This window comes from Falco cherrug, chromosome 9 (genome assembly GCF_023634085.1).
Source record: "Falco cherrug isolate bFalChe1 chromosome 9, bFalChe1.pri, whole genome shotgun sequence".
Taxonomy (NCBI): domain Eukaryota; kingdom Metazoa; phylum Chordata; class Aves; order Falconiformes; family Falconidae; genus Falco; species Falco cherrug.
The window spans coordinates 13,511,111-13,539,077 of NC_073705.1; the positions used below are offsets into that span (position 1 = coordinate 13,511,111).

Here is a 27,967-nt window from a genome sequence, read left to right on the forward strand (position 1 = left end):
TTGACTGGATCCTGAGTCCAGCTTTGCTGTCCCATGCTGTCAGTGCATGGTCTGAGAAAAAAACTGAAACAAGCAGCAGGATACAGTGTAAGACTTGGTAAAGGGATGGGAAGGAAAAGTGAGCCTTAACTTGGGCCAGGAAAACACCTGCCTAGAGGCGAGCCTGGCCAGCCACACTGCCTGCCTTGTAGCAGCATCACTGGTCCCCAAATCCTTCCTGGGATGGCCAGGTATGGGACGTGTCACACCCTGACCCCCGCCCCCATGGGTTGTTGTACCAGTAGCATTCAACACTGGCATTGCCCAATGCCAGCACCATGCCCAAGACAAACCTTGCCCTTGGGTGGGTGTAGGCACAGCCAGACTGACTCAGTGGCAGAGGTGGGAATGCCTGGGAATATGGTATTTTTAACAAGCTGCTATTCAAATGTCAGTGATTTTCTAAGTTGTGCATTCACTGATTTGGAGTCCTTGGAAAAACCCAGCCAAAATCCATCCTGAGCTCTGGCAAGTTAAATGATCATTCTTTTCAACTTACAAAAAAATTTTTCTTCTTTCTTTAACTCCCACAAGAGTTTCTCCCAAGAAGAGGAAGCAGGCAGCTGTGTCCCGTTGCCCTTCTACTAAAGAGTTTCTGGCTGCCTCCATTTTTGAGACAGGGTACGTCAGCTGCGTGACGCTCCCCGAGCAGCCGGAGAGGAAGGCAGCAGAGACTGTAGCTGGCACAAAGCAGGGCAGTGCCAGAGAGAAACGTACTCGAGGTAAGGGGAAGAGGAAGCTCTGGTCAATACCTTGCACTTCGCGCCTTTCTGTGTGGTGAAAGAAAATAGCAAAGCAAAAGCCTAGCATGCATTTTTCAGGGTTTTCTTTGTTTTTAAGAAAGGAGTAAGATCCTGATGTCAAGAAGACAGTGAGGCATAGCTGGAAATTAAGTATGTGAAGGAGGGCAAGTACTCTTGGTGCCACTTAGCTGACATGCTGTTCCAGGTGCTCTTCCAAGGGGATGCTTTGCAAAATTCAGAAGGAGTGGGTACTGCCTCCTTTGGGGAGTTACACAGCAATGGCTTTTTCCAGAAGACTACACCAACTACAGACTGTAGATGCTGAATCTGGGTTGAAAATCATTCCTATGTGTTGCAAGTATTTCCAGCTCCCCAGGACTTTCTCCAGAGCTTCTCCCATCACCTTCAAAACCCATAACCAAATAACTGAAACCCATTTACTAGACCTCTGATACAGGGCTGAGGCATTCTGGTTCCCCTGGGGGAAATCAGCAGGTTTCACACCACCAGCCCTTCCAGCAGAGTTTTATTGCGCCACCCGGAGCCGTGGCTCCCAGTTTTGCTCTTCCACACTCAGCTCCTTGCTTAGCGCTTTGCGGATTCTCAGCAGTAACCTGTTATTAGCAAGGAGGCATCTACTCTGCAGAAAAAGGAGAGGGGCATCCCAGCAGGATGCTATCAGCCATGATAAATTCCTTGCAATTCACTGACAGAGATGTGAGCAGTTAGGCTGGTGGTGGTGGTAACGGGGAGCATAGCATCGGGCATTGGGGCTGGGGGCACTCGTCTGCCAGAGGGGACCTGGCACAGGGCTTTGCAGCCACGTTCTCCTGCCTCTGGGAAGAGCCAGGTCCTCTGGATGTTTTGTGTTAGTGTCTTGGTCTTTCTGTGGTTTTGACTAGAAATTCCAGCTTGGTCTTAACAACTTCTGCTGACATGCATTTTGGTGAAACTGGTACTTTCCAGAAAAAGAGAGAAAAAATGTGGCTTTGTTGAAAAATTCATGGCTTGTACTTTCTGGGACATTGGTTTTCCTTGTGGGGCTAAGCCCTGCAAGCCTTGGGAAAAAAGTGTGTGTGTGTGTGTGTGAAATTTACTGATTTTTATTTCTTTTATGTGATATTCCCTTTTGCCTTTGACATAATCAGTTCATTTTGATTCTCTGGTCGGCAATTGCTAATGCAGAGTTGAGAAACAAATCTTTTTCTTCCTCTTTGGAGCCTGTTTCAGAAAATATCCCCACCATTATGAAGATATGAGTTGATGTATTCAGTAATACAGGTCCCCATCAAACAGGGATGCATATCCTATCTGAGTAGGCTCAGAATATTTTAGAATCCTGTAGTATAAATGAACCGTAGCATAGGAACTTCTAAAAACCATTAAGGAAAAAAAAATCCTTGCTGTTAGAAGCTAGAATTTTTGCTAATGAACAGGAGTGGATTTGAATTTTATTTCCTGGATTTTGTACTGTTGTTGAACACATTAATTTTGCCCATTTGACAGGATTTGGGGCGTATGGTAAACAGATAGTTTCCAGGAAACGTTTACAGTCTGTAAAACCAGATTAGCTGAATTATCTCACAAGTTGAGTTACAGCTCCCTGCATTTACCCGCTTTCCTTTGTTATCATGGATGGCTCAGATGGCAAGAGGAGAGAAAACATGAGAAATGGACTGTAAATAAAACAAAATTAGCTATGATACTTTGAGTGAGGGACGCGTGAGTAATTTCTGCTTTGGGAACACAATAACTAACCAAAGCCAGGCAGCAGTGTCTCACTCTGATATAAAGGGTCCAAACCAAAAACCAGCAGAAAGATCTGTTCCACCTCCCACCCCACCCCACCCCACCCCCCACCTCACATTTCTGAATAGTTGGTCTGTGGTTATTGCTTTTGAGGAATTTTGTGAATTACAAGATTTTAGTGTGATCTTTAAGAGTGATGACTTGTTGGTATACATACAGCATGTTAAAAATAATTGAAAAATCCCATGTCAGAGGTTCAGGTGATCTCCATGGTTGCTGTAGGATGGGGCAGTGCATGGGGACGGGCCGCTGGGGGTGCCAGGGTAGAGGATTTTTGTTTTGACTCAAGCCACCAAGTTTTGCCTTCTTCTGCAATACATACACTGGTTTACCTCACCTTTCAAAAAGTATCAGTCTTCTAGCTGGCAGTGCCGCTAATGAAGTATATCCTCGATAATTAATAACATCCTAGTGAATCTGCTACAATAAATTGTATTTTTGTTTCATTACAGACTTATTGATGGTAAAACTGAGACCAGTAAAACAAAAAACTCAAAGCTTTTGAATTGTACATGGCATATACGTTATGGGATGGTTTATTTTCTAATTTCTTTTACAATATCTTTCACAAAATCTTTTCCAATAAGGAAGTGACTTTGTCTTACCTGCACAGAATTTAATATAAGAGGACTTGTAGAACGAGTCGTGTCTGTTGTGTTTTCTCATCCAACTTGTAGTTGCTGCAGTTTTTTCTATTAGTTTTATTTAATTAAAAAAAAGAAAATCAGCTTAAGAATTTTTTTGACTTTTGGCATTTCAATTCCTGCTGTCCTTTGAGCAACTTTACATAATATCTAAACAAAATGCATTCTGAAATCCTTGTTGCTTATGGAGTTTTACAAACTTTAAATTGAAATTATTTGGAGCGTACCCCCTAAACTGTATGGTAATCAAGGATCAAAATCTCAGAAAAAGCTTAAGTGACTCATTAAAAATATTGATGCTAGATAAACTTATGTTACTGAATTGTTTGTATGATGCCATGACCCAGAATTGCTCAGGCACCTAAACACATGCATTCTGTCTGCTCCTGCTTAAAAATACTCAAGCATTTAAGTGGCCACATATTATCAGAGCCTCTTGATGGCTGTAATTAAACACCTGCCTGAAGTGAGGTTTACACTGAAGTGTTCCTCTGAATCAGAGCAAAAGTACTGAGCACTTTCCAGGACTGAATTCCAAGACTTTAATTACTGTTCAGCTAAAATGTTTACATCATTAGATCTTCATACAGACTTTATTCTCATCTGAGAAAAACCTTCCAAGCACTGAAAGATCCTACTAACTTTCTGCAAACTTCTCTGCACCTGTGAAATGCAGCTGTTACAGTGTCAGGGCCAGACCTGTCTCTCATCACTACCCTGTAACATCAGGAGTACTGAGATCCTTTCAGTCGTCTTTACTGGGATGCCACTGACTCAAGACAAGCCTGGAGTCAGATCCAGCCTCTTGGTCCAGTAATTTGCTGCACAACCTCATCCCACTGCTGCAGGTCTGAGCTGTGCATCAGGGGACCAGTCACCCAGCACCCATTCGCTCCAAGGTGTATTTCAGCTCACAATGTATTTAAAGCAGCCAAAATTTCATAAGCTTTTCCCTGGCCTTCAGCCTCTAGTCAGTAAAAGGCCAACTAGACCCATGCATGCGTGTTACTGCAGGTGTTACAGGGGTCTGTGCTCCTGGAGAAGGGCAAATGCTCACTGCAGCCCCCTTCCCCCTGGGTGGTCCAGAGGGATGCTGTGGACGAGCATCAGGTGAACTTGCCCATAAGGAGTCCTACATCCTGTTTGGCTGCAGGATCAGGTCTGTAGCGGATCTACTTGTACACACGCTCTGTGAAGTGTCAAGCAATGATTAAAGACACAGTCACCCCTGTGCTATGAATCAGATGTGTTTATTCAGGAAAACACCCATGCCCCCAATATTTAAACTGCAATAATTAACATAGAACAATTTCATTTTACATGATATAATTACTTGGACATTTAATATGTGTCTATTGCTAAAGCCCCCAGTGAACTGTCTCACAACACAGTCAGGTTTATACATCAAAAAAATACCCTTTAAATATAAAGGCTCTGCTATACTGCACACAATTCTGCTTGCCAGAGGCAAAAGTTCTGCTCTTCTACCACTGTCAAGCTTGAGGAACTTGGTTGAAGCCCCTGGAATTACATTCATATAAAGTATTAAAAGAAAGCTTAAAGTTCTCCTTTTTAAGCATTAAACTTAATCTTCCTCTAAAGCATAAACTGTAAAAATACCTATTTTCAGATCATTGCATCTGCCAATATTCACTCACGTCTTTGGAGCACTCATGTAACTATTCAAGCAGGTGGGTTTTTTCCCCCCAGTTCTTCATGCTTCTTTGGTTTCTTTCCTTCCCCCCCACCTTCCCCCCACCCTTTATTTGCTTTTTCCCATCTATTTTATGCAGAGAGGAAAATAGAAGAAAAGATAGGAAGAAGCAGATTAATAGAAAAAAAAAAAAAAGGAAATTAAAAATACGTAAACTGAAGGAATAAAAAAATCTGTCAAATATTTACTAACCGGTTGTAGATGGCAAAACCCAGTCACTTCAAAATCTAAGTACTGAATTGGTGCCTAATTCCACAATGTTGCTCTCCCTCTGTTAGTTCTGGACAAGTCTAAGCAATAGGTGCTTGTGGGAATGAAGATGACCTAAGCAGGCAAATCTTATTCTTTTGCATCCATAAATCTAACAGCTTGCTCAGCTGGCATTTACGTTTCACCTTACAGACTTATTCTTCTAGAGAGCCGTGGGCTTTCCGTGAGCCACACACAGCCTCCAAGCACAGGCAGCACTCTGGGAAGCTGTAGAAAGTGTCCATAAATTATCAATCCACAGCTGAAATAATCTTTTCTGTGTCTTGCACTGATGGAGACTGAGGACGCGGTGAGTGGACTGAGTGAAGACTCACCCAGCTGTTGCTGGTGTCTTATCTAGGCAGCTATTTTGGGTGCTCTGACTCACCTCCTGGCAGTTCTTGCTTCACGCTCGCTATAGAGGGAAATAGGGAGCCTAAATTTAGATGCTGTGGACAGGTCTGAAGGGAAATGGTGTACAAGTACTGCAGCATACGGCGCCCTAGGAAACACTGATGACTTCACCCATCCTGTACCACATTGTCGTCTTACCAGAGGAGGGTGGCTGCTGCCTGCAGTGACCCCTGTGCAGCCCAGAGGGATTCTGAGTGTGGAGGGGCTGAAGGCTCCAGCCCCGATGCGAATGGCGGCTCTGGGGGCTCAGTACGTGAATTTCAGAATATGCCGTGCTGTCCTTGTTTGGTCTTTACCCTCCTCCACCCCAAATCTTCAAGGTCCTGGGATCAGTACTGAAAGGAGAAATCAGGAATTTGAACCACTTCGGCCGAGCATCCCTGAGGGGAAGAGGGGAGCAGGGGGTCATGGCTGCAGAATGCACTTTTCCAAAACATTTTTCCAAAACATTTTTCCAAGACTGTATCGTCACAGCCCATCATACTTTCTTGAAGCTGAGCCTATTATAACCATAAAAAGCTGAGGCTGAAAAGGTTTTGAGGTCACTCAGTGCAACGCTTGCTATCACAAGTGTTGCTCATCATAATTTGCATTTTTACAGTTATTCCTCTTACAGAAGCTGCCTTTGAGGTTTTCTCTTGCTGTCTCTCACCGAACACAAGCTGTATCACTTCCAGTTTTTAAAGACCTGTGAGCAAGGCCCAGTTAGAGGTCCCCAAAAGCAATGGCTTTTTATTTATTTTGCTTTTCGGCTCGTTATTTGTGTTGAGTAGTGCCTTTCTTTCTTCAACTTCAGGATAGGGTGTTCCAAAAAAATAGAGCTGTTTGTAGTTTTTGCATCTAAGAACATTACAAAGAACAATAATATTCATTTAAGAGCACAAGCAAGTGGCCAAGGATTTTGCAGAATGCTGTTTGCTCTCCAAAGGAATCCAGGTGTGCAAGAGGTGTGCAGTCAGGTAGTTACCTTGCAGAAGTGCACTGTTGATGTAAGTGGGATCTTTAAAATAGGATTGCTGGATGTTTTTAGGTAGCACCCAGCCCCTGGTTGGCCCACGGCACGGTAAAGGATTTCTCTCTAAGTGACTGTGTTATTGCCTCCCTGTGGGAAGTGCTGAAAAAAATAAAATGAAGCAAAACCAGAAGTGAAGTGAATGCAAAACTCCCTCAGTCAGCACTTGCATAGCCTCTGTCTGTGTCAGATGAGCTGTGACCTAACTGTCATATCTGAGCTTTGAGGAGTTCGGCTGAGGCCAGTTTGGTGGGAACTGTCATCAGGCCTTGTGAAGTCTGATTAGAATCCTGGTTTCAAAGTCTTCACAGCTTTGGTGAAGTTCAGATCCAACTCTGATATCTCTGACAGTGAACTTTATCTGGTTTTGGTTTGCTGTCCCAGATGAGCTTGGATGGAAGTAAATTGCATTGTCCCGAGTTCTATTTAACTCTCTATTCACATTTTCTGTAGCAATGAACAACCAGAATTAAGCCAATAATAGGCATTTTCGCCTATCAACCAAGAGTATGAATAATGGCATGTATTAACTCCCATAGGCGCTGCAGAAAGCAGTTTAAGGGGGCAAGTTTTTCAGTGTCTGAGAAGGGTCAAGAACCCTCAGCAGAGCAACCTGGCTTGTGAGATTGCTGATGCTGCTTGTTTCTGGCGAAGTCAGCCCAGAGCGTACGCGCAGGACGCTGCAGGTTGGCCACGGTGGAGGACGAGGGGAGGAATTTTCAACATTTTTCTGTGATTTCAGTGCTTTCTGCAGTGCTCTCTTCTCCTGGACTGAGCCCTGCGGTGGGGAACCAGGGCAGGGTCCGTAGGTCTGCGATGCTCCTCGGGAGGGTGAGGACCCTCCTGCAGAAAAGCTTGTATGCTGCCAGCCCATCGGGGAGGCTGAGGCGTGGGAACAGGCTGTTCCCCAAGGGGAATTGCTGGTGGTGTTGCTGAAAAGATGCGGCATTGTGTGAAGGATCAGCCTGGACTTTTTTTTTTTTTTTTTTTTGGCACAGGGTTGTTGTCAATAATGACCTGCTTCAAAAAACTAATAAGTGAAAGAAAAAAGGCTGAAAGAGTGAAGGGACTTGGAGCCCACTGGAAAGCATGGAGGATGCTGCTTGGCTCAAGGCCTTGTTTCAGTGAAAGCTATTTAACATTTTTATAACTGATGGCAAAATTGCACACTATTAATGGGCTCTCTTTATGCCTATAATTTATTCCTGTTTCTCAGAGGCAACAGAGTAGAGGCCAGATTGCTTTATCCTGTGGTATTAAAAAGCCTGGGGCTGAGAAGCTTAGCACTGCTTTGTCAGGATTTTCTCCATCTGGCAAAATAATAGAATAAAATCATCCTATGCAGAGAGCTTCTTTATTTTTTTAAAGAATGGTCTTTCTCTTTCAATTCAAAGCCTTCAGAAAAGGCGGCGAGGAGTGTGTGCGAGTGGTGGTATGTGTGAGTAAATGTATATTTTCATTCATCAGCTGCCTCTTCTATATTCAGAAGCTATGATGCCTGACTGCCTGGCTTGCTTAAACTTCTCTGGGCATGAGTCATGTGTATCGAGGTGGAGGCAGATAGAGATTAAAAAACCTATTCAGAGACATGAGATATTTATAGGATCCAGAGAGGTGAGGAGATCCCAGTGAAGGTTACAATGTCATAGGCAGGGTAAGCTGACTCCTATTAAAAAAGAAAAAAATCTTTAAGGAGAAAAGAAAGAAAGAAAGCACGGATTTAGTTTTCTTCTTCTTTCTTTCTTTTTTTTTTTTTTTCCCCTCAACCATTAATAGCAAAAGGAATTTTTGTTTTCAGCCATGTTTATCCAAGCGGAAAGCCGGTATCTCTAGCAATGAATTGAACCAATTCCTCATGACTCTTTGAAAGGTTCTTGTGCATTTTGAAGTCACCTGATCAATGGACGAAACCTCACCAGTATGTACCATTGATTTCTGGTGATGTAACACAAGTAACAGACTACTACTATTAGGAGTATTTTGAATGCGCTTACACAAACTAAGCTATATCAGCTGAAAACATCAGCTAAGCCTGAATAATAAAACACTGAGTTTCTGAAGCCAGAAATAAGATCCGTGACTAAATGTTTTGATGTGGACAGTTCACCCAGCTCTAGTCATGTAAAGGACAGAAGGTACAGGTACACAAGAGGAAAAACTTGAAAAGAAGTGAAAATACACCTTAGTAGGATCTCAGGGATGAAGGGAAAGGAGGAAAGAGTAAACTGGTACCAGCCTTTGGAAAGTTTTGGTCCCTTCCCTTCCCATACTGTAAGAATTAAATTTCCAATAAATGCCTGTGTTAGTGCAGTTCATAGAATAAGAGGGCCTGAGGTTACTCTTTTATCCTTCATTATCTAAGCCTTTGAGTAAACTGAAGCAGCTCAGATCACATCATCCTCCGGACTGCCCAAGCACCGCAGCTCTCAGCCGAGGGCCAGGTCTGAGGTTAGCTTAGGGAAACTCTGGACCTCAGATCTAAATCTTGGATTTTCAGGGAGTGCAGGTGTTAGAAGTGTATTTACACACAGTGTGGTCTGCTGCCGTGCAGGGAACTGTCAAACAGGCAGGGCAGGATTCAAGGAAAATGTGTGATAATTAACTTTGTTATGTGGATGGATTTGCAACTAGGTTACTATTTTAGTATTTGTTACAAAAAGGTCTAGAAACCTCAGGTGAGAACAGAGGCTGTGCACTGTGCATAGACAAAATCTCTGCTCCAAAGAGCTTAATGTTTAAATAGAAAAGATGGGTAAGTAGTGAAAAGGAAGACACTTGGAAGTAAATTGCATAAAGTCTATAGCAGAATGCAGCACAGAAATATCCCGTAAGTTCCATATCTCCTACGTCCTGCCCCAGAGTTTTAGCTACCAGCCTGAGAGTCAATAATTTCATCATCTTTGCTTTTGTCCAGTCTATCCATAAACCTACCCCAGAGCTGCAGTTGCACACTCTGGTTGTAAAGAAAGCCTTGGTTACAAGCTTTGACTGTAGCTTTTTTGCAAAAAACACTTAAAAATACTACTCCATAGAATTCAGTTTGAAAGATTTCCCCATCTCCTGAGCACAGGCACCTTGCCAGCGGTCCACGGGCTAAAAAGTATTCTTCCTCTAATCTGCTTACATTTTAATCTGTGTTTACACAGTGCTGTTTTGAGGAACCATCGGCAGGTCTGGGGTTACACGCTGGATAGTCCAACAACAGTGCTGCCCTGAGCCAAACCAGAGGAATCTGTCGGGTGTGGGTCTTGGAGTGGTTTAGGTTTTGTTCTGGGATGCTCACAAAGTTCCTTGTTTACCTTAGTGACCAGGTAAAATAGGAGATTCAAAACAAGGTGTTGCTGAGGAAAAGCTGTTGTTCAGGGAAAGGTGAGTTTGGGCAGCAGTGGGAAGCCAGAGAGCTGCTCACATTTTGTCTCTGTACCTCAAGACCCCGAGAACGTTTTCATTGGGAAGGGAAATTTCATTCAAGAATCTAGGATGGTTAAGTGTTACTGATATTCGGTCCTCCGCCTTCAAGTATGTCAAATGGAGCTGGAACAAGGTCTTGAAAGTCTTTTCTTGGCACGTTTCTGACGCGCACCATGTGGTTAACGTTTGCCTGTGGACCTTGTTGTTCACCAGGAGCTCTATCTTCAGGTCGGTGGGGCTGTTAGAACAGCTGGAGAAATGAAAGTTCAAGTTCCAATAGATCAAGTAGAGGCCTTGTTTCCTGATCACCAGCTCTTCTTTCTTGCACTGGATGTCCTCACAAACACCCTTCTCGACCAAGCTCAGTTTTGACCTGTTGACTGGACTGGACACTAGAAAGGAAAGGAAACATGTTTAACAATGAGCCACAGGGCTCTCGTGACCTGACTTCAGCCTTCTGTGGGGTGGCCGTGAGCTTCCTGGGAAATGGAGGGGCCTGGGCAGTGGTTTTCCTGCAGGAAGCTCAAGAAAATGCCCCAGCCAGGCGGCTGGGATTCACACATGGAAGCCGGGTGTTAAAAGTTCCAAGGACTTACACAGCCCTTGGGAAACCCAAGGCAGGGGGGTGGGGTGTAAATGGGTTTCTGTAATATTGGAAGGGAAATAATGGAGGTGTATATTCGTGTGTTTGTGTGCAGAAGGTCTATCTTTATTTTTTCTGATCAAGTTTAGATAAAGAAATTTTATGTGATCAGATAGGGGGTTTACCAAATACACCCACATTTCAGGAAAGCTAAAGATTTTGTTCCTATAAAATGCCCATCTGGTCAGAAAGCTGTTAGCCACTGAAACCAGTTTGGGTGACATGAACAGCCTGCTCTTCAGCCAGCTCTGCAGCCTCGCTCCACCGGCTCTTGCCCTCTATGGGGCTCCCCACTGACCTCTCATGTACGCAGCCGCTCTCTTGGTCGGGACATTCTGTAGGATTCTTAAATAATCTTCGGAGGTGTTCCCTGAAAGAAACAACAGATTAGGTGACCAGTCCTGATTTTTTTTTTTTTTTTTGTACTGCAAAACGCTGTCAGCATTTGGCACCTCGTTTATTTGCTCTAACTGTGTTATGGACAAGCTCCATAGTGGCAGCTCCAACGTGACAAGCAGCAGTAGCTAGAACAGCACATAGGAGACTTGGTTCTTACTCTTGGCTGATAACATCTGACCTGCACAGGGAATCACGTAACTTGACCGGTAAATTTTAAACTGGTGAAAGCTCTGGTGGATTGCAGCTATCAGTGCGAAAAATGGTGTTTCTTATTCTTCTTACAAATCGATTCTATGTGCAGGTAAGCAGAATTTAACCATGTTATTTGTACGGTGCAATTACAGAAAGCAGCTTTTAAACATTGAACTGGAACGTACTCCTGAAAACGGCTCTTTGGGTGCTTTTGAGACGCCGCTCTGTTCTCTCGCGGGTGAAGTGTGGATGCCGCCGGGACTTTAGGCGAGGTTGTTGGTTGCTCGGACCCCAAGGCTGCCTGCTAGTGGGGCCGGCACAGCCCTGCGCAGCTTCCTCCCAGCCCGGGGCGGGGGGCTCCCGCAGCGCCGGGGACTGTCCCCCAGGGCCGGGCGCCGCCGGGGAGGCTGCGGGGCTGCCCCGCCGCAGGGCGCCCGGGGCCACGCGGGGACGGCGCCCTCCCACGGCCGCGCCCGGCACTGCGGGGCTTCGCATCCCGGCACCGCATCTCCGCGTCCCGGTACCGCATCCCTGTGTCCCAGCCCCTGCATCCCGGCACCGCATCCCGGTGTCCCAGCCGCTGCAGCCCAGTACCGCACCGCTGTGTCCTAGCCCCTGCATCCCGGCACCGCATCCCGGTGTCCCAGCCGCTGCAGCCCAGTACCGCACCGCTGTGTCCTAGCCCCTGCATCCCGGCACTGCATCCTGGTGTCCCAGCCGCTGCAGCCCAGTACCGCACCGCTGTGTCCTAGCCCCTGCATCCCAGTACTGCAGTCCAGTGTCCCAACCCCTGCATCCTGGTACTGCACCACCGTGTCCCAGGCCCTGCATCCCAGTGTCCCAGGCCCTGCATCTCAGTACTGCACCCTTGTGTCCCAGCCCCTGCATCCCAGTACCACACCCCTGCATCCCACTACTGCAGCTGATATCCCAGCCCCTGCATCCTGGCACTGCACCGCTGTGTCCCAGCACCTGCATCCCAATGTCCCAGGCCCTGCATCCCAGTACTGCAGCCTGGTATCCCAGTCCCTGCATTCCGGCTCTGCATCCTGGTATCCAAGCCTCTGCATCCTGGCACTGCATCCCAGTGTCCCAGCTGCCACATCCCGGCACTGCATCCTGCTGTTTCAGCTCCTGCATCCCAGCATCATATCCCTGTGTCCCAGCCCTCACATCCCTGTATCGCATCCTTGCATCCTGGCGTCCCAGCTCCCACCCACATCCAGGCACCACATCTCAGTGCCCCAGTCCCTGCATCCAGTTACTACATCCCGATGTCCCAGCTCCTGCATCCTGGACCCTGCACCCTACCACCCCCCCTTCCATTTCACCTCCTTTCCAGCCACATTTCACCTTCCCATCTGCTCTGTGTAAGATTTTCCACTTCTAGCCTCACTGGCCATTCAGTGCGTGTCACTGACTGTTCCTCCATTATTTTGCGGTTGTACAAAGCAGAGCTTGTACCTCCCTGTGCAGCCCACGTATGGACACAGGGACAAGATACAGACTCAGGAAAATAGTGTAGGATATCCCAGTGGCTGCAACCAGACAGATGAATGGTATTTCTCCTTCCCTTGGCTCTCCTTTACATCTCCTGGCCCTGCTGCAGCTGGGGAAGGGATGCGTAGCAGCTCAGGTGGGAGACCGGGAATTTCCTGTGTTTTATTTTACAGGTGAATACCAGGAATAGAGTATGAAGGAGTTTCAGTAAAGCCTTACCAATAAATACTCCCCTCTCCCTGGGTACACAGATCACCTAAGTTTTCCTGTGAGTCAGTTTATAAAATTGGTGTAAGTCACACACCCTAAAAGAGTCTCTGAAGGATCAGTTAACACACTAAACTAAGTTCTGCTAAATCTTGATGCTATTACTTGACATCAGATGACATATTTCTTGTTCTTTCCATGAACAACGAATCTTCTAAATGCAGTAAGACAAGCATCTTAAGTTTCATAGGATTCCTGAAACTAAGGGTACAAACCAGAGATTCAAACCTCCAGTCCCTGTGGTATCTGCATGGCCTGGTTTTGAAGACCTACTTGGTCAGGAGGATGGATAAATCAGGGGGAAGCTGGTCCTACACACAAGCCCCACCCCCCCACCCCCCGTTGCTGATCTCTAACACTGCACCCATTGCACTCATTTGGAGAAAGGAGGCTGTGGGTATCTTGAAAGAATTGCAATCTTTCATTACAGTAGTTTCAACACTTTTGAGGGAAGCAGGTGCCCACTGCACTCCAAGAATGAGTAAGGCATGTATCAAAGTCCCTTGCCCATGCTGGAAATCCCCAAAGAAAAACCAAAGCCTGCTTTCCTGATGTTAATGTAATGTTTTAGTGAGTGCACAGACACTACAGAGATGTGGAGAAATGGCACAGGATAGGAGAAAACCCTTCTGGCCCTTCTTTCAGACTAAAGCTGTTAGGGGAGCAGCAACAGGCGCTGGTGATGCATAGTCAGCATCCTGAGCCCACCGGTATTACAAGTGTCCTGCAAGAAGGGACAGTATTTTTGCAGAAACTCCATGCCATTTCGGGGGTTTACCCTAGAAAGCAGAAAATCCCCTGCTGCTCTGGCAGACTTTGGAAGCTGGCTGGCACGGCCAGTCTGGTGCTGCCGGGGGACATGAGCTGCCTCGGGATGTTCATGGCATCTCTCCGGATCTACCCCTCACTGACCCAGCTGCATTTTGCATTTCCAAAGCTGTAGTTACGTTTATTGGTGTCAGCAAGTTTTATGTGTGGTGTGTGTGTTTAAACCATTTATTTGGTGACATCAGCTGTGTTTGTGAGAAGGCAAGTTATGAGGAAAAAAATGGTTTTATAGAGATGTTTCCGGTTCTCACTCTGCTGAGGCAGCTTGTAACTGTTTTCTATTTTTATTTCTCAAGTTGATTCTTATATCTGAAATATTTCAGTGCAAGCCAGGAGGGGCTGAAATTACTACAGTTTCGGGACTGATCGATGGATACGTTCAATCACATCGCCTAATTGGCTTTGCACTAGGAACAGTGTAAAGCAGAAGTAATCCCACTGAAGTCAATAGGATTATATGAGCTTAAAAATACTGTGAGAAGGAGGGGAAGAAAGCATGTTTGGGACTAAGGACCAAGGAGACCACACTGGTTTCGTGGTCTGCTGTGATGCATGGATGCTGTAGATCAGGCTGTTCTAAGGAAGCCTGCTGATAAGGAGGGAGTCTTGGTAGGAAGCTGTTTAGGGTATTTTGTTGTGAAGAAGCTATTAAGAGAGAATACACTTTTGTCTTCCTGACCCCTTTTAACATAGGATGAGCATCCCGAGGGTGCAGCCCTGAGGAAAAGGGCCAGACTCTTTCCATGAGCTTAATGCAGCTTTTCCCCACTGAGCCAAAGGGGGGGCACCACAGGACTGTGAGATGGGACTGAGAGGAGCTGCAGCCTCGCTGACGCTCCCATGATTTCCACCTGCAGTGCCAAATGGAAAGAGTCTCATTGAAACACAATAGGCCTCTGTCCAGCCAGGAGGAACACACGGGCTTTGGGACACGTGGACATATGGGCTGCTGCCTGCCTCATCCAAGGCGGTGTGACTCTGCCTGGGAAACTCTCCACACTGCTGGCTGCCTCAGTTTCCCCACCCAAGATGGGTATAACGGGAGCACAGGCAAAGGGCACTAAAACCAAGATCTGAAAGCGGCATGCCAGATACCAAAGCATTGCTACCCAGGCATGGAAAGCCCCTCAAATAGGGTTTCTGAAGTTTCTCCTATTACCAGTCATCTCTTACAGCGAGATGCCTCTGAAGCGTGGACACGCATTGCAGCTCACTGGAGGCTGAGCGTAGACAGGCACAAGAGCAGGTCAAAACCCTGAATTTGTTTTATGAAGTAAAGAAGTACAGGCAGGCAACAAAGAGCTTTCAATTCCTGCGTACCCCACACCGATTTAAGTGCTTATACAATTAAGCAAGGTGATTTCATACGTCTCTGTCAGCATGCTGGCGCTAGCAGAACTGCAGAACTTGCCTAATTCTATTTCTCAGCAGCCACGCTCTGAAGTCGCTGTAGCTATCTTTAACTCTCTCCTTCCAGCTTAGTGTCCTGCTAAGAGCTGCCAGCTGGCGCTGATGGACAGTCCCAGCTGAGTCATGCTGTGACAAGTGCCACAAGAGGACAAGTGACGTCCTCTCCTGGGCTCAGTGGCGGAGCTGGGCTCTGCTCATGGCTGTGCCTGTCACACATGCACCAGGGTCTTTGGTTCTTGAGAACCCAAGGGCTGTCACTCTGGCCCTGTGCGTTTGAAGGGGACAGAACTCAGCTGCCAATTTTACCTCCTTCTGAAAGTATTAACTTTAGAAGCATCCCTTTCTTTCCTCCAGATGTAGGAACCTCTTATGAACTCATCACTGCATACCTGGCTACTGCAAAACTTGCAGAGTTTAAGGCCAAAGCTATTTAAGTCTCTAGCCTGCTTGTCAGCATGGCACAGGTCACAAAATTTCACATATAGGTTCATCTATAAGTTGTGTTTTAAGTATTGGAGAGATGGAAGATCTAACATTCAGTATTTTGTAGCAATACCAATTATCTCATTGTTAATTAAATAAGCAACCAGCCCCCATTATGACTGACTGGAATCTGTCTAGCTGCAGTTTCCTCGGGATGCTTACCTAGGAGGATGCTCGTGTGCTCTTTCTAGCATTTGCAAGCCCAGGCTTGCCAAATTTTTTTATTTTTTTTTAAACGGAGAAACACAGCTCATCTGCCCCGACCTCCCAAGGGCAGACAGGACCTTTTACAGTTTCACATACATGTGCATGAACACATACATGTACTGAAGCTGAGAAGGCAAATATCTATATGGTCTAAAGGTGAGATATCCGTTTCTGAAGAACCAACCATCATGGGATTTGTGACTGACAACCCAGCAGCATCTTTAGTGTTGCACAGGGACAACTCCAGGCTGGAGGAGACCAGATTGAGTTGCAGAAGACCAGACTGCACTCAGAGGTATTGCTGCAAATCTGGAAAGGCTTGTTTGCTTCACTGGCTTCAGCCCCACTTACTCTAGGGCAGCAAGGACGTGAATGTCGCCTGTATTATACTAATTTCTCAGAACCAGATTTTTATTTGAGAACCTATTTCCCTTGCAAATGTGAATGGGGTGTTGGAATTTCCTTTCCTGGTCTGTCCATCAGCTGCTAATAGATCTTACTGCCAGACAAATATATCTATAAATAGTGTGTGTGAGCACAGATATCTACCCGCAGGTTTTTCCTTTTATAAATGAGAAGAGATTTTGGTATCATGTCTTTGCAGTTCAAAATAAGAAGAAAAGCCTTCAGTTCAGGGTGACAACATTTATGGAGAGATGAGGTTTGGAGAGGATGACAAGGAGGTGATGAGGGCTGAACCTCTCCAGATGTTGGCAGGTCATAAATTTCTCTGTGACATAGCTTTCCCTCTAAAATATGAACCTAACAATACCTCTTTGGCCCATACTAATATATAATTTGATATTTATGAAATGTGGACGAGTTTCTGCAGAGAAGTATTTCCACAGACAGTTAGTTCATGAGGAATTTAATTTTTTCCCCCTATTGCTCAGGCATTCTACTGACAATGGCACAGAAGCTTTGAGGAGACTGGCACTGGTTTTCTTACAAACATTTAATTAGCTGACATTGCATTGCTCTCAGCCACTGCCTATGGAGTCCTGCAAACCCATCGAGGACTGGCAGCTGAGTCAGGAATGTCAGCCTTCTATCAATCTGCTTTACTGCCCACTGATGTGTAGCTAATAATAGAACATATTCTCATTGGAAATCTAAATTAAATCATCGTGATTTTTCTGCTTTAATATTACAAAATTTATTCAGAGGTGTAGCTGTGCCTGGACCCCTGGCCACTTGCATTACAATACGATCTCTGCCTGAGTGAACCCTGCTGTTCCCACTAGCACAGCCCTGCATCCCCACCAGCACCTCCGAGATGTCTGCACAAGCAAGGCACTGCTGCAGGGCTGAGCGCCCAGCTGGCAGCCGGGCAATGCTAATTTATTCTTGCTTGCCCATTTTTACAATGCAAGGCTTTGAAGCCCTGATTTGAACAAGTTGGGCACAAAATGTGTTGAAATTATGCTATCAACATCTGGGCTGCCTGAGAGGCAGACACAGATCTGAATCTAAACCCCCAGCAGCTTCAGCCTCCCCGCAGTCCCCAGCCTGCAGTGTTTCTTACGCTTCTGGTTCTTGCTGCTCTGCAGCTGCTGGAAGAGACCTTGCAGCAGTCGCCACAACTCTTGGCAACACATGACAGAGCTTCCTGCTGAGGGGGCCTTTAGTAAATTACCCACTGGGATATATTAATCAATTAGCCCTGCTTTATGCATTTTAAAAGAAAAAGAAAAGGCCGTTATAATTGGCTCACACTTCAAATGCTCTATTAGCCTGCCTGAGATGTACAATCGAGACTGGTCGGCAGCGCAGGGTGGGCTGACAGAGCACTTACACGCAGTGCAAACAGCTTTTAGCAACTCTTCCTGCCTTGTGGGGTTTCTCTGTCATTCCCTGCTTTGTCTTTTCCTAATGGCATCATCTCTGATTTAGCAGCAGAACTCAGAGCTAGAAGGTGCCTGTAATTGTTATCGACCCAAAGCAGAAAAGTTTCTGGCTAATGAAGCAGCATCTTGTACGTTCCTGGAAAGAGTGAATCCCTCCTGCCTGGCACCTGCCAGTTATTGATGAGGAGAAAAAGCAGTTGGCACAGGTTGGCAGATATGAATATGAAATAAAAAAGAGAATAAAATATAAATATCTAAATCAATGCATTTTTGGATTAGTGAGAGCTCTCTTTCCTGCCCTGGGAATGCCAGTATCACTTGTGCTTTGCTTTGAAAAATACTGACCTACAGATACAGTCTCTGTGGCTCCTCTGTCAACCACTAGACTCAACACCAACAGCTTGCCCTGCCTCCTCCTAACTGCTGGTAAAACTCAGCCATTGAAAGCCAGCCTGGTTCTGGTGACTTCTCTGATGTTAGGCTGGTTTACAAGAGGTTGCAGGTTCTGCTTTGGGGCTGTACTGCCTCGTAGCTGCCGGTGACTCTCCATCGTCCCAGTGGACCGAGGACAGCAAGGCTGATGCTCTGCATTCCGCTGGGTTTGCAAAGCTCCTTTTGGGGCACCTTTGGGGACTCACTGGATTAGGGCTGGAGTGTGACTGTCCAAGCGCCCTTACTCAGATCTGCCTTGTATGTTCTGACCTTGCTTTATTTCTGAGGAACTTCAAGCACAATATAAACCACTAGAAATTTTTTAAAAAACTTAAAAAGACTAAAGGAGCTACTTAGGTTGATAGAGAGAAAGTGATACATGCTTAGGATGTCCGGGAAAAGAAAATCCCTCCAAGTTACGGGGGGAATTTTAGAACATAAAAAACTGATGGTCAGGCAAGATGTGCGGTTCTCAGGAAGGACACAGTGACATGCAGGGACTACTCTGAGACCTGTGGGCTGTGAAACAAGCTCAATACTGAACAGTCCTGGATTCAAAAATTATCCAAGATAGAGTATGAGTTGACCAAATGCTACGTTATGTCACCTGTGTGCAGAAATGCAGCTGCAGGAAAGCTGGTTGCGTGGTTAGGACTCTCTGGACCTTGAAATTAGATTACTTCAATTTCCCATTCTGCCTTCGTTTCTAGATGAACACTGTGCTTCATTTTCCTCACCTGTACAGTGGGAAGCAACGGTATCTCCTATCCTGCGGGACCGAGTATGAACTTGTATTTGCAAGAAATCACAATCCTTGGTCCTAAGGGCTGTGTAACCAGGGAAGCAATGTTGATGGAATAAATGGTGCTCCTCCTGATTTATGCTAAGGAAAGGCAGAATCTTGGTACACAGTCTCTGCTAGTCCAGTTAGACAGTTTTTTCCTGTTTTGGGCTCCCTGTGGTCATACTCTGCCTTTAATTCCTTGCTCTGTGGCTCTTGCTGCTGTTCTCCACTCATCCCTTCTAGATCTACCCATTCCCTCCTCCCTTTTCCCCACAAACCAGTAGGAAACATATGACTGCTCCAGGCCAGAGCAGTACAAGAAGAGCTTCAGTTGTTTTGAACTATGTGCCAACACATTTGCACCCACGCCTTGTGAAGACGGGGTGTTATGCCCACATGTGCAAGAGCTAGCCCTTAAAATGAAACCTAACGGACTGATGTTCACATTTTCTAGCAAAAAAGCTCTCTTGCAAAGACACCTCAGGGCAGATTCAGACATACTTGTTATTTCCTCAGCCATGCGTTGGTTTCCGGAGCTACCGAGTAATTTGAAAGCTTTTTCTTCCCCACCCCACCCTGCTACCTTGGCTTTTCACCAAGAATAGACCTTATGTGAAATGATAAAATGTCCACAATTGGCTCATTTGTGATCCTGGACAATATTTGCATTACAGATGCAAATCATATGTATTGCTTAGGTGTCTTACCTGTCCTGATAGGTTTTGAGATGCCCTCTGTGGCAGGATCAGCTGTCTGAATGAGAAGCAAGACAAGGGGTGGTTATTCTGGGAGCAGGGCATATCCATGTTCAAGTACATCCATGCTTTAAATATGGATCTTAAAAGCTTCTGTAGCAAGCCGTGAAGGTAATACAGAGCCTGATGCGCAGGGAGCCAGTGCTGGGTGCTACAGTGTATAGCTCCTATGGAGCCTCACAGGTCAGTGAGGGATTAGTGTGGAGGAAACAGCTCTGGCAAGGTCTCTGCACTCATCCAGGTATCATCCTCTGCCATCCCTTGTTACAGCCCTTTTTTTCTATCATAGAAAAAGCTACATTTCTGACACAGCCAGCAGTTCTTTCAGTGTGGTAAGAAAGGTGTGTAGGTTTTGTTGGGGTTGTTTTGGAGACACAAACACTGAAAATTTCAGTCTGTGGCTTGCAAAACTTGGAGCAAGTAGGACAGAGTGGGACTGAGCACCCTTGAGAGCCAGTGTATGTCCCTAGAAAGCCATTAACTGGATGAAAACACAGGCTGTAGAGCCCCAACACAGGTCTGAGAGTGACAGTGTTGTCCTGCTTCACCTCTCCCCCTACTTCTTGCTGGGATGTCAACCCAAAGGTTAACATGGCACAGGGCACTGTCCTCAGTCAGCATGGCCTGAGAACCTCTCAGGAAACAAGCTCCACATGTGAAATATGGTATGTTTCATCTGCGGTCTCGCTTCTGTTTTTCACACCTCTCTGCCATCCAAACACAGAACCCCGAGGCCTGTGCTTGCTTGCAGATTATTTCCACACAGGGAAAGTCACTGACAGCTCATAAACATCCAGCGATGCCCTCAAGGAATAAAGAAATTCTCCCAGCAGCTGAGGAAAGGTACTAAGAGTGCCTCAGTGTTGGAAACTCTGTGTCATGTCCCTTCACTCGCACACACCAGACAATCCCACACTGATTTCAGTATCAAGGAGTGTTTTTTGCTCAGGCTAACCTAAACCAGCTCCTCTTATCTGGATACCAATTAGCTGGGCTAAGTGTGCAGGCTAACCAGGCCAGGCCCAATTTAGTGTAGATTCGTAGAATATCTGGAGCTGGAAGGGATCCATAAGGATCATTGAGCCCAGCTCCTTGCTCCTCACAGGACTACATAAATCTAAACTATATGACAAAGAGCATCATCCAGATGCTCCTTGAACTCTGACAGGCTTGGTGCTGTGACCGCTTCCCTGAGAAGCCTGTCCCAGTGACCAACCAGGATGTCCAAGAAGAAGAAAGCTAGGAAGCTGCTACCAGCTTTAGCAGGCCATCTAATGTCTCCTGGGAGAGGTGAGGCACACCATGCATGTGGTGGAAGACAACTCCATCCATAGTGGTCTTAAACCATCAGCATTTTCTGTGTGTAAATAGGACAATATGTGGTGTGGGGAGAAGGAAGATGGTTAGACAGTGAGAGAAGTCACGTTGTGTCTGTTTGTGGTACATATGTTCTAGCCTTAAATGTTTAAGAATACCTTTAATTAGACTTTGGCCTAATGTGACCATGTTTTCAACCATGGCTGAGGGGTAGAGCTGCATATGCTCCCGGCAAGTCAATGTTATCCTTTGGTCTAATGACAAAATGTGTCCCGCAGATGGGGATGGCGTAGGTGCTTCAAAGTCTGTATATCTGTAATATTGATTTGTTCATTTTCTTTCCCTGCACCTATGTAAGATGGGCAGAAGTTATCTGTTGAGACAGTATTTCTCCAGGTGATCTTCCTAAGCTTTACAGGCTGCTGGGTTAGGAGAAGAATGGGAACTTACAGCTGTAATTTGAAAAAAAGCCAGGCATTTCCGAGCTTTTTGGTCCCCTACACGACATCCTCCCTTGCAAACTCTCATGGATCCTATGCACGCGTATAATCAAGTGTGGGACTGAGAACAGCCTCAGCTGAAAGCGCTCCCAAGGTCCATCTGCTGGAGCCTCCCCGCTCCCATCCTGCATCCTGCACCCTGGCGCTGGGCTGTCCTGCCTCCATGCACTCGGTGCCGGGAAGCGCCGCTTTTCAATGCAATGGGTGAGCATTTCTGCCCTCTGCAGAGAGTTAAAGGCATTTTTTCTGTGAGGGAAAGGGGATGCTGTGTCCCTAGCTAGGTTATGCTAAATGAAATCAGGCGGCAGACCCACCGCTGCCTGTAGAGGAGTGTTTGGTAAAGCCATGAGACATTATCGGCAGTGAGGTGCCCACCTTGCAGCCCTCCCGCGGAGGTGGTGTGTGGGACACGGCTGGTGGCTCGCTGCTTGCTTTGTAGTCAGGGCCACAGAAACCAAATTAAGACGTACTAATGTGTTGTGTTCTTCTCTGGGAAGTCTCCCAGTGGGTGAAATCAGCAGACACTAATGCAATTTATTTTAATGACAATTGAGTAGATATTCAAATAAAATTATAGAGCTGGCTTTGAAATATTACTGACATTGCTTCTTTCTATTCTAACAGCAAAAATAGTGCATGCAATGCTGTAATTTGGAATGCAGAGAGGCACACAGTAGGAGCCCCAAAATATTAAATTCTACAGTGTCAGCTCAGAGAGAATTCATGACAATGCATTTTACCCCATCTGGAGTGATCTGGGTGCTGCTGGTGAAAGATCTTGGTCTCCACTCAGTGAGCAGAATAATTTCAGTTTGCTTCATTAGAGAAAATTATAATCAGGTGCCAGTGAAAGGCATTTCTTTCTTCTTTCCCTTAATCGTTTTGCAAGAAATTCTCCTAAGCTGAGACAGTCTAGTGCTGCTAGAGGGTCATTCTAATGTCCTGTGTCCGAACTGTGAATGTTCATTTACTCAGAGATCTCTGAAGTGTGTGTCTGCCTTTAGAAAGCCTAAGAAAGCACCCCCCATGCCGAGTCCCCCAGAAACTGGTCTGGGAGCAGCTTAATTAAGTCAAAGGCTTTTCCAGAGTGTGTTCGCACCGCAGCTCTGCAGGGATGAGCTCTTTGGACTGCTGTCCTGAAAGAAGGTTTTGCAGCTTGAAAAAAACCTCAAGGCTGTCCCGTGTTTCTGCTCAGCCTCAGGCCATCATCACTGGTCTGGTGGAGGGGAAGGCAGGCAGTGGCACTTTAGGTAGGTGACCCTGAGCTGCCAAGAGGCAAAAGTAGAAACTAGACGTGAAAACTCCAGAAAGTGGAGCACCGTCCCACAGCTGATCCAGTAATGAGCATCACAGGAAACAGCCCCGTGTGAAATTCAGTTTTTCCAGTACAGACAAAACCTGTTGAAGTTACACCTCTGGGCAGCAGGTGACTGTCACTGTACAGAATACCGGCGGCAAGAGTTAGAACAGTGCAGTTTGCTTCTAAAGTGTCTCAGTGGTTTTCCTGTGGTGTTCAATGAGTGGGAAATCTGTTTTCGGGGGCAATTTTCAGTGGGTTTTGTTTGGTTTCCCCGCCCCCCCCCCCTCCCGTTTATTTTCCTTTTTGTCAGGGTGTCCACCAGAGGGGGCCAATAGCCACCGAGTGGGGCAGCCCACGCAGGGTTATTGCACCGTGGGTATGAGACACGAAGAGATCGGGCAGGAACAGGCCAGATGCTGTAGTAGCCATTTCTGGTTATGGCAGTCCCACTGCTAAAGGGGTGTCCTGGTTTTGCCTGGGATAGGCTTAATTTTTCTTCCCAGTAGCCAGGACGGTGCTGCGTTTGGGATTTGGTGTGAGAATGATGTTGATACCACAGCGATGGTTTAATTGTTGCGAAGTCGTGCTCACCCTGAGCCAAGGACTTCTCCGTTTCCCATCTCTGCCAGTGAGGAGGGGCACAAGGAGCCGGGAGGGAGCAGAGCCAGGACAGCTCACCCGAACTAGCCACAGGGCTATTCCATACCACAGGCCCTCATGCTCCGTACAGAGACTGGGGGGAGCTGGCCGGGGGCCACCGATCGCTGCTGGGGGACCGGTTGGGCATCGGTCAGCAGGGGGTGGGCAGCTGTGTATCACTGGGGTTTTCTTGGGTTTTATTATTTTCTCTTCTTTTTGTTATCCCCTTGTTCATTACTATTATTATTATTATGAGCAGTAGTAGTAGTATATTTTACTTTATTTCAAATATTAAACTGTTCTTACTACAGGTTCTACCTTATTCTCCTCCCCATCCCACCAGGGCGGGGGGAGTGAGTGAGCGGCTGCTTGGTGCTCAGTTGCCAGCTGGGGTTAAGCCATGACAAGGGGTTTTACAGTTTTAACTCCAGCAGCCTGGAAGACTAGATCAGCAAATATCAAAACCTACACTGACTGTTAGCATTTGCCACACTGATGCCTTAACTGTGCTGAAAAGATTTGCCCATGCAGTTTGGAGGTTAAAAATATGAAGTCTACAAAATGCAAAGCAGTGACAGACTGCCCCAAATTATGGACTTTGGACATCAACACAGAATTTGTTCGTAGAGGCGGGTGACCTAGGTGTCTGTTACAGCATACCTTGCAGTACAGCACAAGATTTTCTAGGGTCCATGTGTCTTAAAATTTGCCTAGTCCATCCTGTCCCATACACTTTCACTGATTTTACATCTATATTTCTATATACATAAGTATCTGCATAGGTGTGTGTATATATTTATATCCAGCAGCAATGAAAGCAGAAGGGTGGAAGTTTTAGCACGCTTCTAACAGCGTTAAGAAGAACAATGAAGGCTACAGACCATAGTGACAGCGACTATTCTTTTTCCAGAGAAAAATAAAGTCACCTGTGAAAGATGGAGACAAGTGAATGGCCTGAAGCCAAGGGTTTCTGCAGATGAAAGCTGAAGAAATGATCTGACTTCAGTAGTGCATGTAGTTAGTTCCAAAAAATGTAGTGTAGTTCCAAAAAATGACAGTTCCCAGGTCTGATGCTAATAAGCTGTGCCACCCTTCTTGAAAACAAGGTGTAAAGAAATTCCTTGGGTTGTTGGAAAATGCAGGAGCAGGTTGGATAACGTATATTAGCAGTGCAGTTAGATTCAGAGAAGCAGCTTTGGAATCACAGTTGCTTTTTTATTTTGATCTTTCATGTTGGATTTCCCTTATTCAGAGCACCTAGATGCTGGGTAGTACAAATGCCTTGCTTCTACACAGTTTGATTTGCCCTTTCCAATATGTCTTCCTTCATCTTAAACGAGGCAAGTGTAAATTAATCAAAAGGAAGACAAGCAACCAGCTTCCATGTACCTGCAAAGGGGCTAGGGGACTGTGTGGTCTCCCTGCCACCAGAAGCCTCCTCTTAAGGCAGTGGTACCTGAGGCATGGGTCACAAGGCCTGCATTGTCCCACAGACCCTCTAACACTCCTTTGAATAGAGGAAAATAAAAATTTCTACCGCAGCCTAGCATAGGGGGAGCATGAAGTTGCCACCATTGCCCTTGTGGTCAAGGACCACTCACATAACCCAATTGACAGCATCTGGAGAGAAAACCAGATCTTCCCAAGAGGTCAATCACACAAAATGTTGGCCCTCTCTTCAGGAGTCACAAAGGAAATAATTAAGCCAGATGATGATGCTCTAATTCCTACAGCAACACGGGTCAATATCCACAGGGCTCCAAGTACAAGAACTCCCCAGACCCTCTGTCCTGGAGCTGCTGCAATCAACACTTCAAGATGTTCAACCCAGCCACAACTCCTTTACCGAAGGAGCTTGTGCCTAGCCTTACACTGACAGTGTGACCATGAGCTGAAGTGTTTTTGGAGGAAGCCTGGATTTTCTTGATGAACCCGTCTCACAAAATCAACATTTGTTCCCTGGTCTGGAAATTCAAAGCCAGGCATGGATGGAGAAAGACTATGCTGCTTCCGAACTTGGGGTCTTTCAGCTCCCAGAGAGCAAGAACACAAGTTGTGCTTTTACTGCCAAACTCCTCTCACAGCATAGAATTGCTGCTCGATTTTATTTGTTGTTTCTCACACACCTCAGCTTCCTATTTTCTCCTTAAGCCAAGCTCATTTCCGAAGCAGCTGCAATAATGTCATTACTCTTTTAAATGAAAACCTTGACTCTTTGTGTAATATTACTCCTCTGGCAACTAGTGTAACTGTGTTTATCCTGATGGAAAGGTAATTTAATGCTTACTTTCATAATAAGTACAAATGAAAGCCTCATTATATAGGAAAGCTGTGGCAATTCTGTAATTACCCAAGCTGTTATTTTAAAGATCTCCCTAAATGTCCCTCTGTTTATCACTTGAAAATGCCCATGTCTCATTCTAACTGTGCCCAAACTGCTTCTCTTGTGGAAGAATGCTGATTTCAGGTAAATTACTCCTCTCTGGTGCAACTTAAAGAAGTAACTGTCAAGACTTCATGGTTTAATTTCTGGGTAATGTGCATACACAGGCACACACATTGCACAGGGTAAATTTAGTAAGAGAAAATACTGAGCTGAGAGATCATGTTCTGTTTTCCATGGCGAACTTCCTCCAGCAGCCCTACACTGGTGTTTTCATACTATGAATAGTAGTGGAGGTACTTCAGCACTTAGATTTTCGCAAAAAGATTTCAAAGCCTGTAAAACTTCTAACCTGGCATTTTACCCTGGTAAAGTTCATGCCAAGGTTCCTGGTAAGATCAGAAATGCACTTTTTATATTCAAAACCACTTGTACGTCTCTGCCTTGGCTGTAACTGTCACACTGATCCCCCATCCAACCCCAGATCTACGTGAGAGCAGTCCTCTTTATTTTAAGAAAGAAAAAAAGTCTGTAGGCAGACAGAATAGTTGGTTTTGTGAGACTTTGCCTCACTTATATCCTCAGTCATCCTTGCTACAGCTCTAACTCCGCATTAAAAATCACACCCAGGAACAGATCTGAGAAAAAGAGAGCACAAGTGAGCTACTTTGCCCCTATCAAATGCTCTGGTAGTTCCAGAGCGCTTTGCTTCACCACATCACAGTGTATCCCAGCAGACAGCACCACACAGTGCCACACACAGAGATGTTCTCTGTCATGTCCATTACTGAAATGTATCAGTATTTCAAAAGAACACATGTAGATGCTACCAGACCAGACCATCTTGGCTGCTCTCCACAGAAATGAAGGGAGACATATGTAAAAACAGGTAGCAGACACTGAGGCACTGATCTATCTTCTCTCCACCTCTCTGCCTAGCTAGGCAGGACAGAGAATGGCTTGCATCATGGCTTATGAGCTTTCCACTTCCATTTACAGATTAGAAATTGCATGATAGAAATTAATTCTGCCCATGGAGAAAGATGGTCTTTTTTTGAAAGGTCTTTTCTCTCCCTCTTTGTTTCACTGTTCTCTCCCCTAATTCATGCATGTGCATTTGTAACAGGAGGCAGTGACTGTGTTTCTGGCCACAGAATAATTTTTGGAAAGCAGTAGGTGAAAGAAAGAAAGAAAAAAAGGAAGGCAAGAAGAAAGAAAGGAAGGAAGAAAGCAAGTAAGAAAAAGCCAATGAATAAAGTAAGAAATTTCTTACCGTCCTCTGAACGACTAAGACCATGATGGTGGCTAATGCAAAGACGAGTAACACAGCAAGGGTAGCGATGATGCAATACAAACATGTTTTGTTGGTGGCTCCAAGCCTCCTTGAAACGGTGTCTTCATTCACATGCATGGCTGATTCATGAGAGTCCTTCACCTGAAAAAGTGTTTGCTCTTGTACCGAGCACATTCTTATATAGCTCTCAGGGTACTGCTCTGTATCTCCCCTCGATCAGGTTCAAGTTGCAGCCCATCTCTGTTCCTGGCAGGATTTTCCCCCTTCATCCTGCCTCATGTGATCTGGAAAAAAAACTTCATCACTTGTAGTACAAAGAAAGAGGGACCTGGGGGCGTGAAGCAGGACGCAGCTGTGAAGAGGGGAAGGAGCTTCATGTTCTTGATCAGGGATTTCGCGATGGCAGTCTTGTATGCTGCACCGGAGGTTTCTGATGTCAGAAGGTGAGCAGTTACCAAGATCAGTCATCCCCCACGCCGCCACTGGCTTTCTGCGGAGAGCTGTGCAAATTCTGTTTCATTTTATACTCAGAGCAGCTACAGTTCGGTACAGTAAATCACCCTGGAGCTCTGCCTTCCTGTTGCACAGAGTAACCTCTTACTTCCAGTAGCGTCCCCGAGCTGTGATCTCCAAAGCTCGGTGCTCAGAGGTGACCTAGGCTGTGAATTTGGTGACTGTTGTTACTGCCTGTGAAGGTCTGGAGGTGCTGGGTGAGATTTTCACTGAAGTATTTCACAGAGATGTGTCAGGAA

The 27,967-nt window shown here is 45.8% G+C and overlaps 1 protein-coding gene and 1 long non-coding RNA gene across 4 annotated transcripts in view; one reads left to right on the plus strand and one right to left on the minus strand.

Annotated features, from left to right (window-relative positions):
- Nucleotides 1–27,967, plus strand: part of LOC114016641 (uncharacterized) — a 118,615-nt gene that overhangs the window by 67,012 nt on the left and 23,636 nt on the right. The gene's annotated exons all lie outside the window — the stretch shown is intronic.
- Nucleotides 3,188–27,943, minus strand: TNFSF8 (TNF superfamily member 8). 3 transcript variants are annotated; one of them, XR_008733779.1, is made up of 5 exons: nt 27,195–27,943; nt 19,735–19,780; nt 10,977–11,048; nt 5,142–10,427; nt 3,188–3,283 (listed from the first exon to the last, which is right to left on the minus strand). XR_008733779.1 is itself a non-coding variant. In XM_005441994.3 (4 exons), the coding sequence occupies exons 1-4, from the start codon at nt 27,387–27,389 to the stop codon at nt 10,030–10,032; spliced, it is 711 nt and encodes a 236-aa protein (XP_005442051.2). In that variant the 5' UTR covers nt 27,390–27,943; the 3' UTR covers nt 4,470–10,029. The 3 variants fall into 3 exon arrangements, 1 of the variants encoding a protein (XP_005442051.2); XR_008733778.1 differs by lacking the exon at nt 3,188–3,283 and adding an exon at nt 4,470–4,756; XM_005441994.3 differs by lacking the exon at nt 3,188–3,283 and having other exon boundaries at nt 4,470–10,427.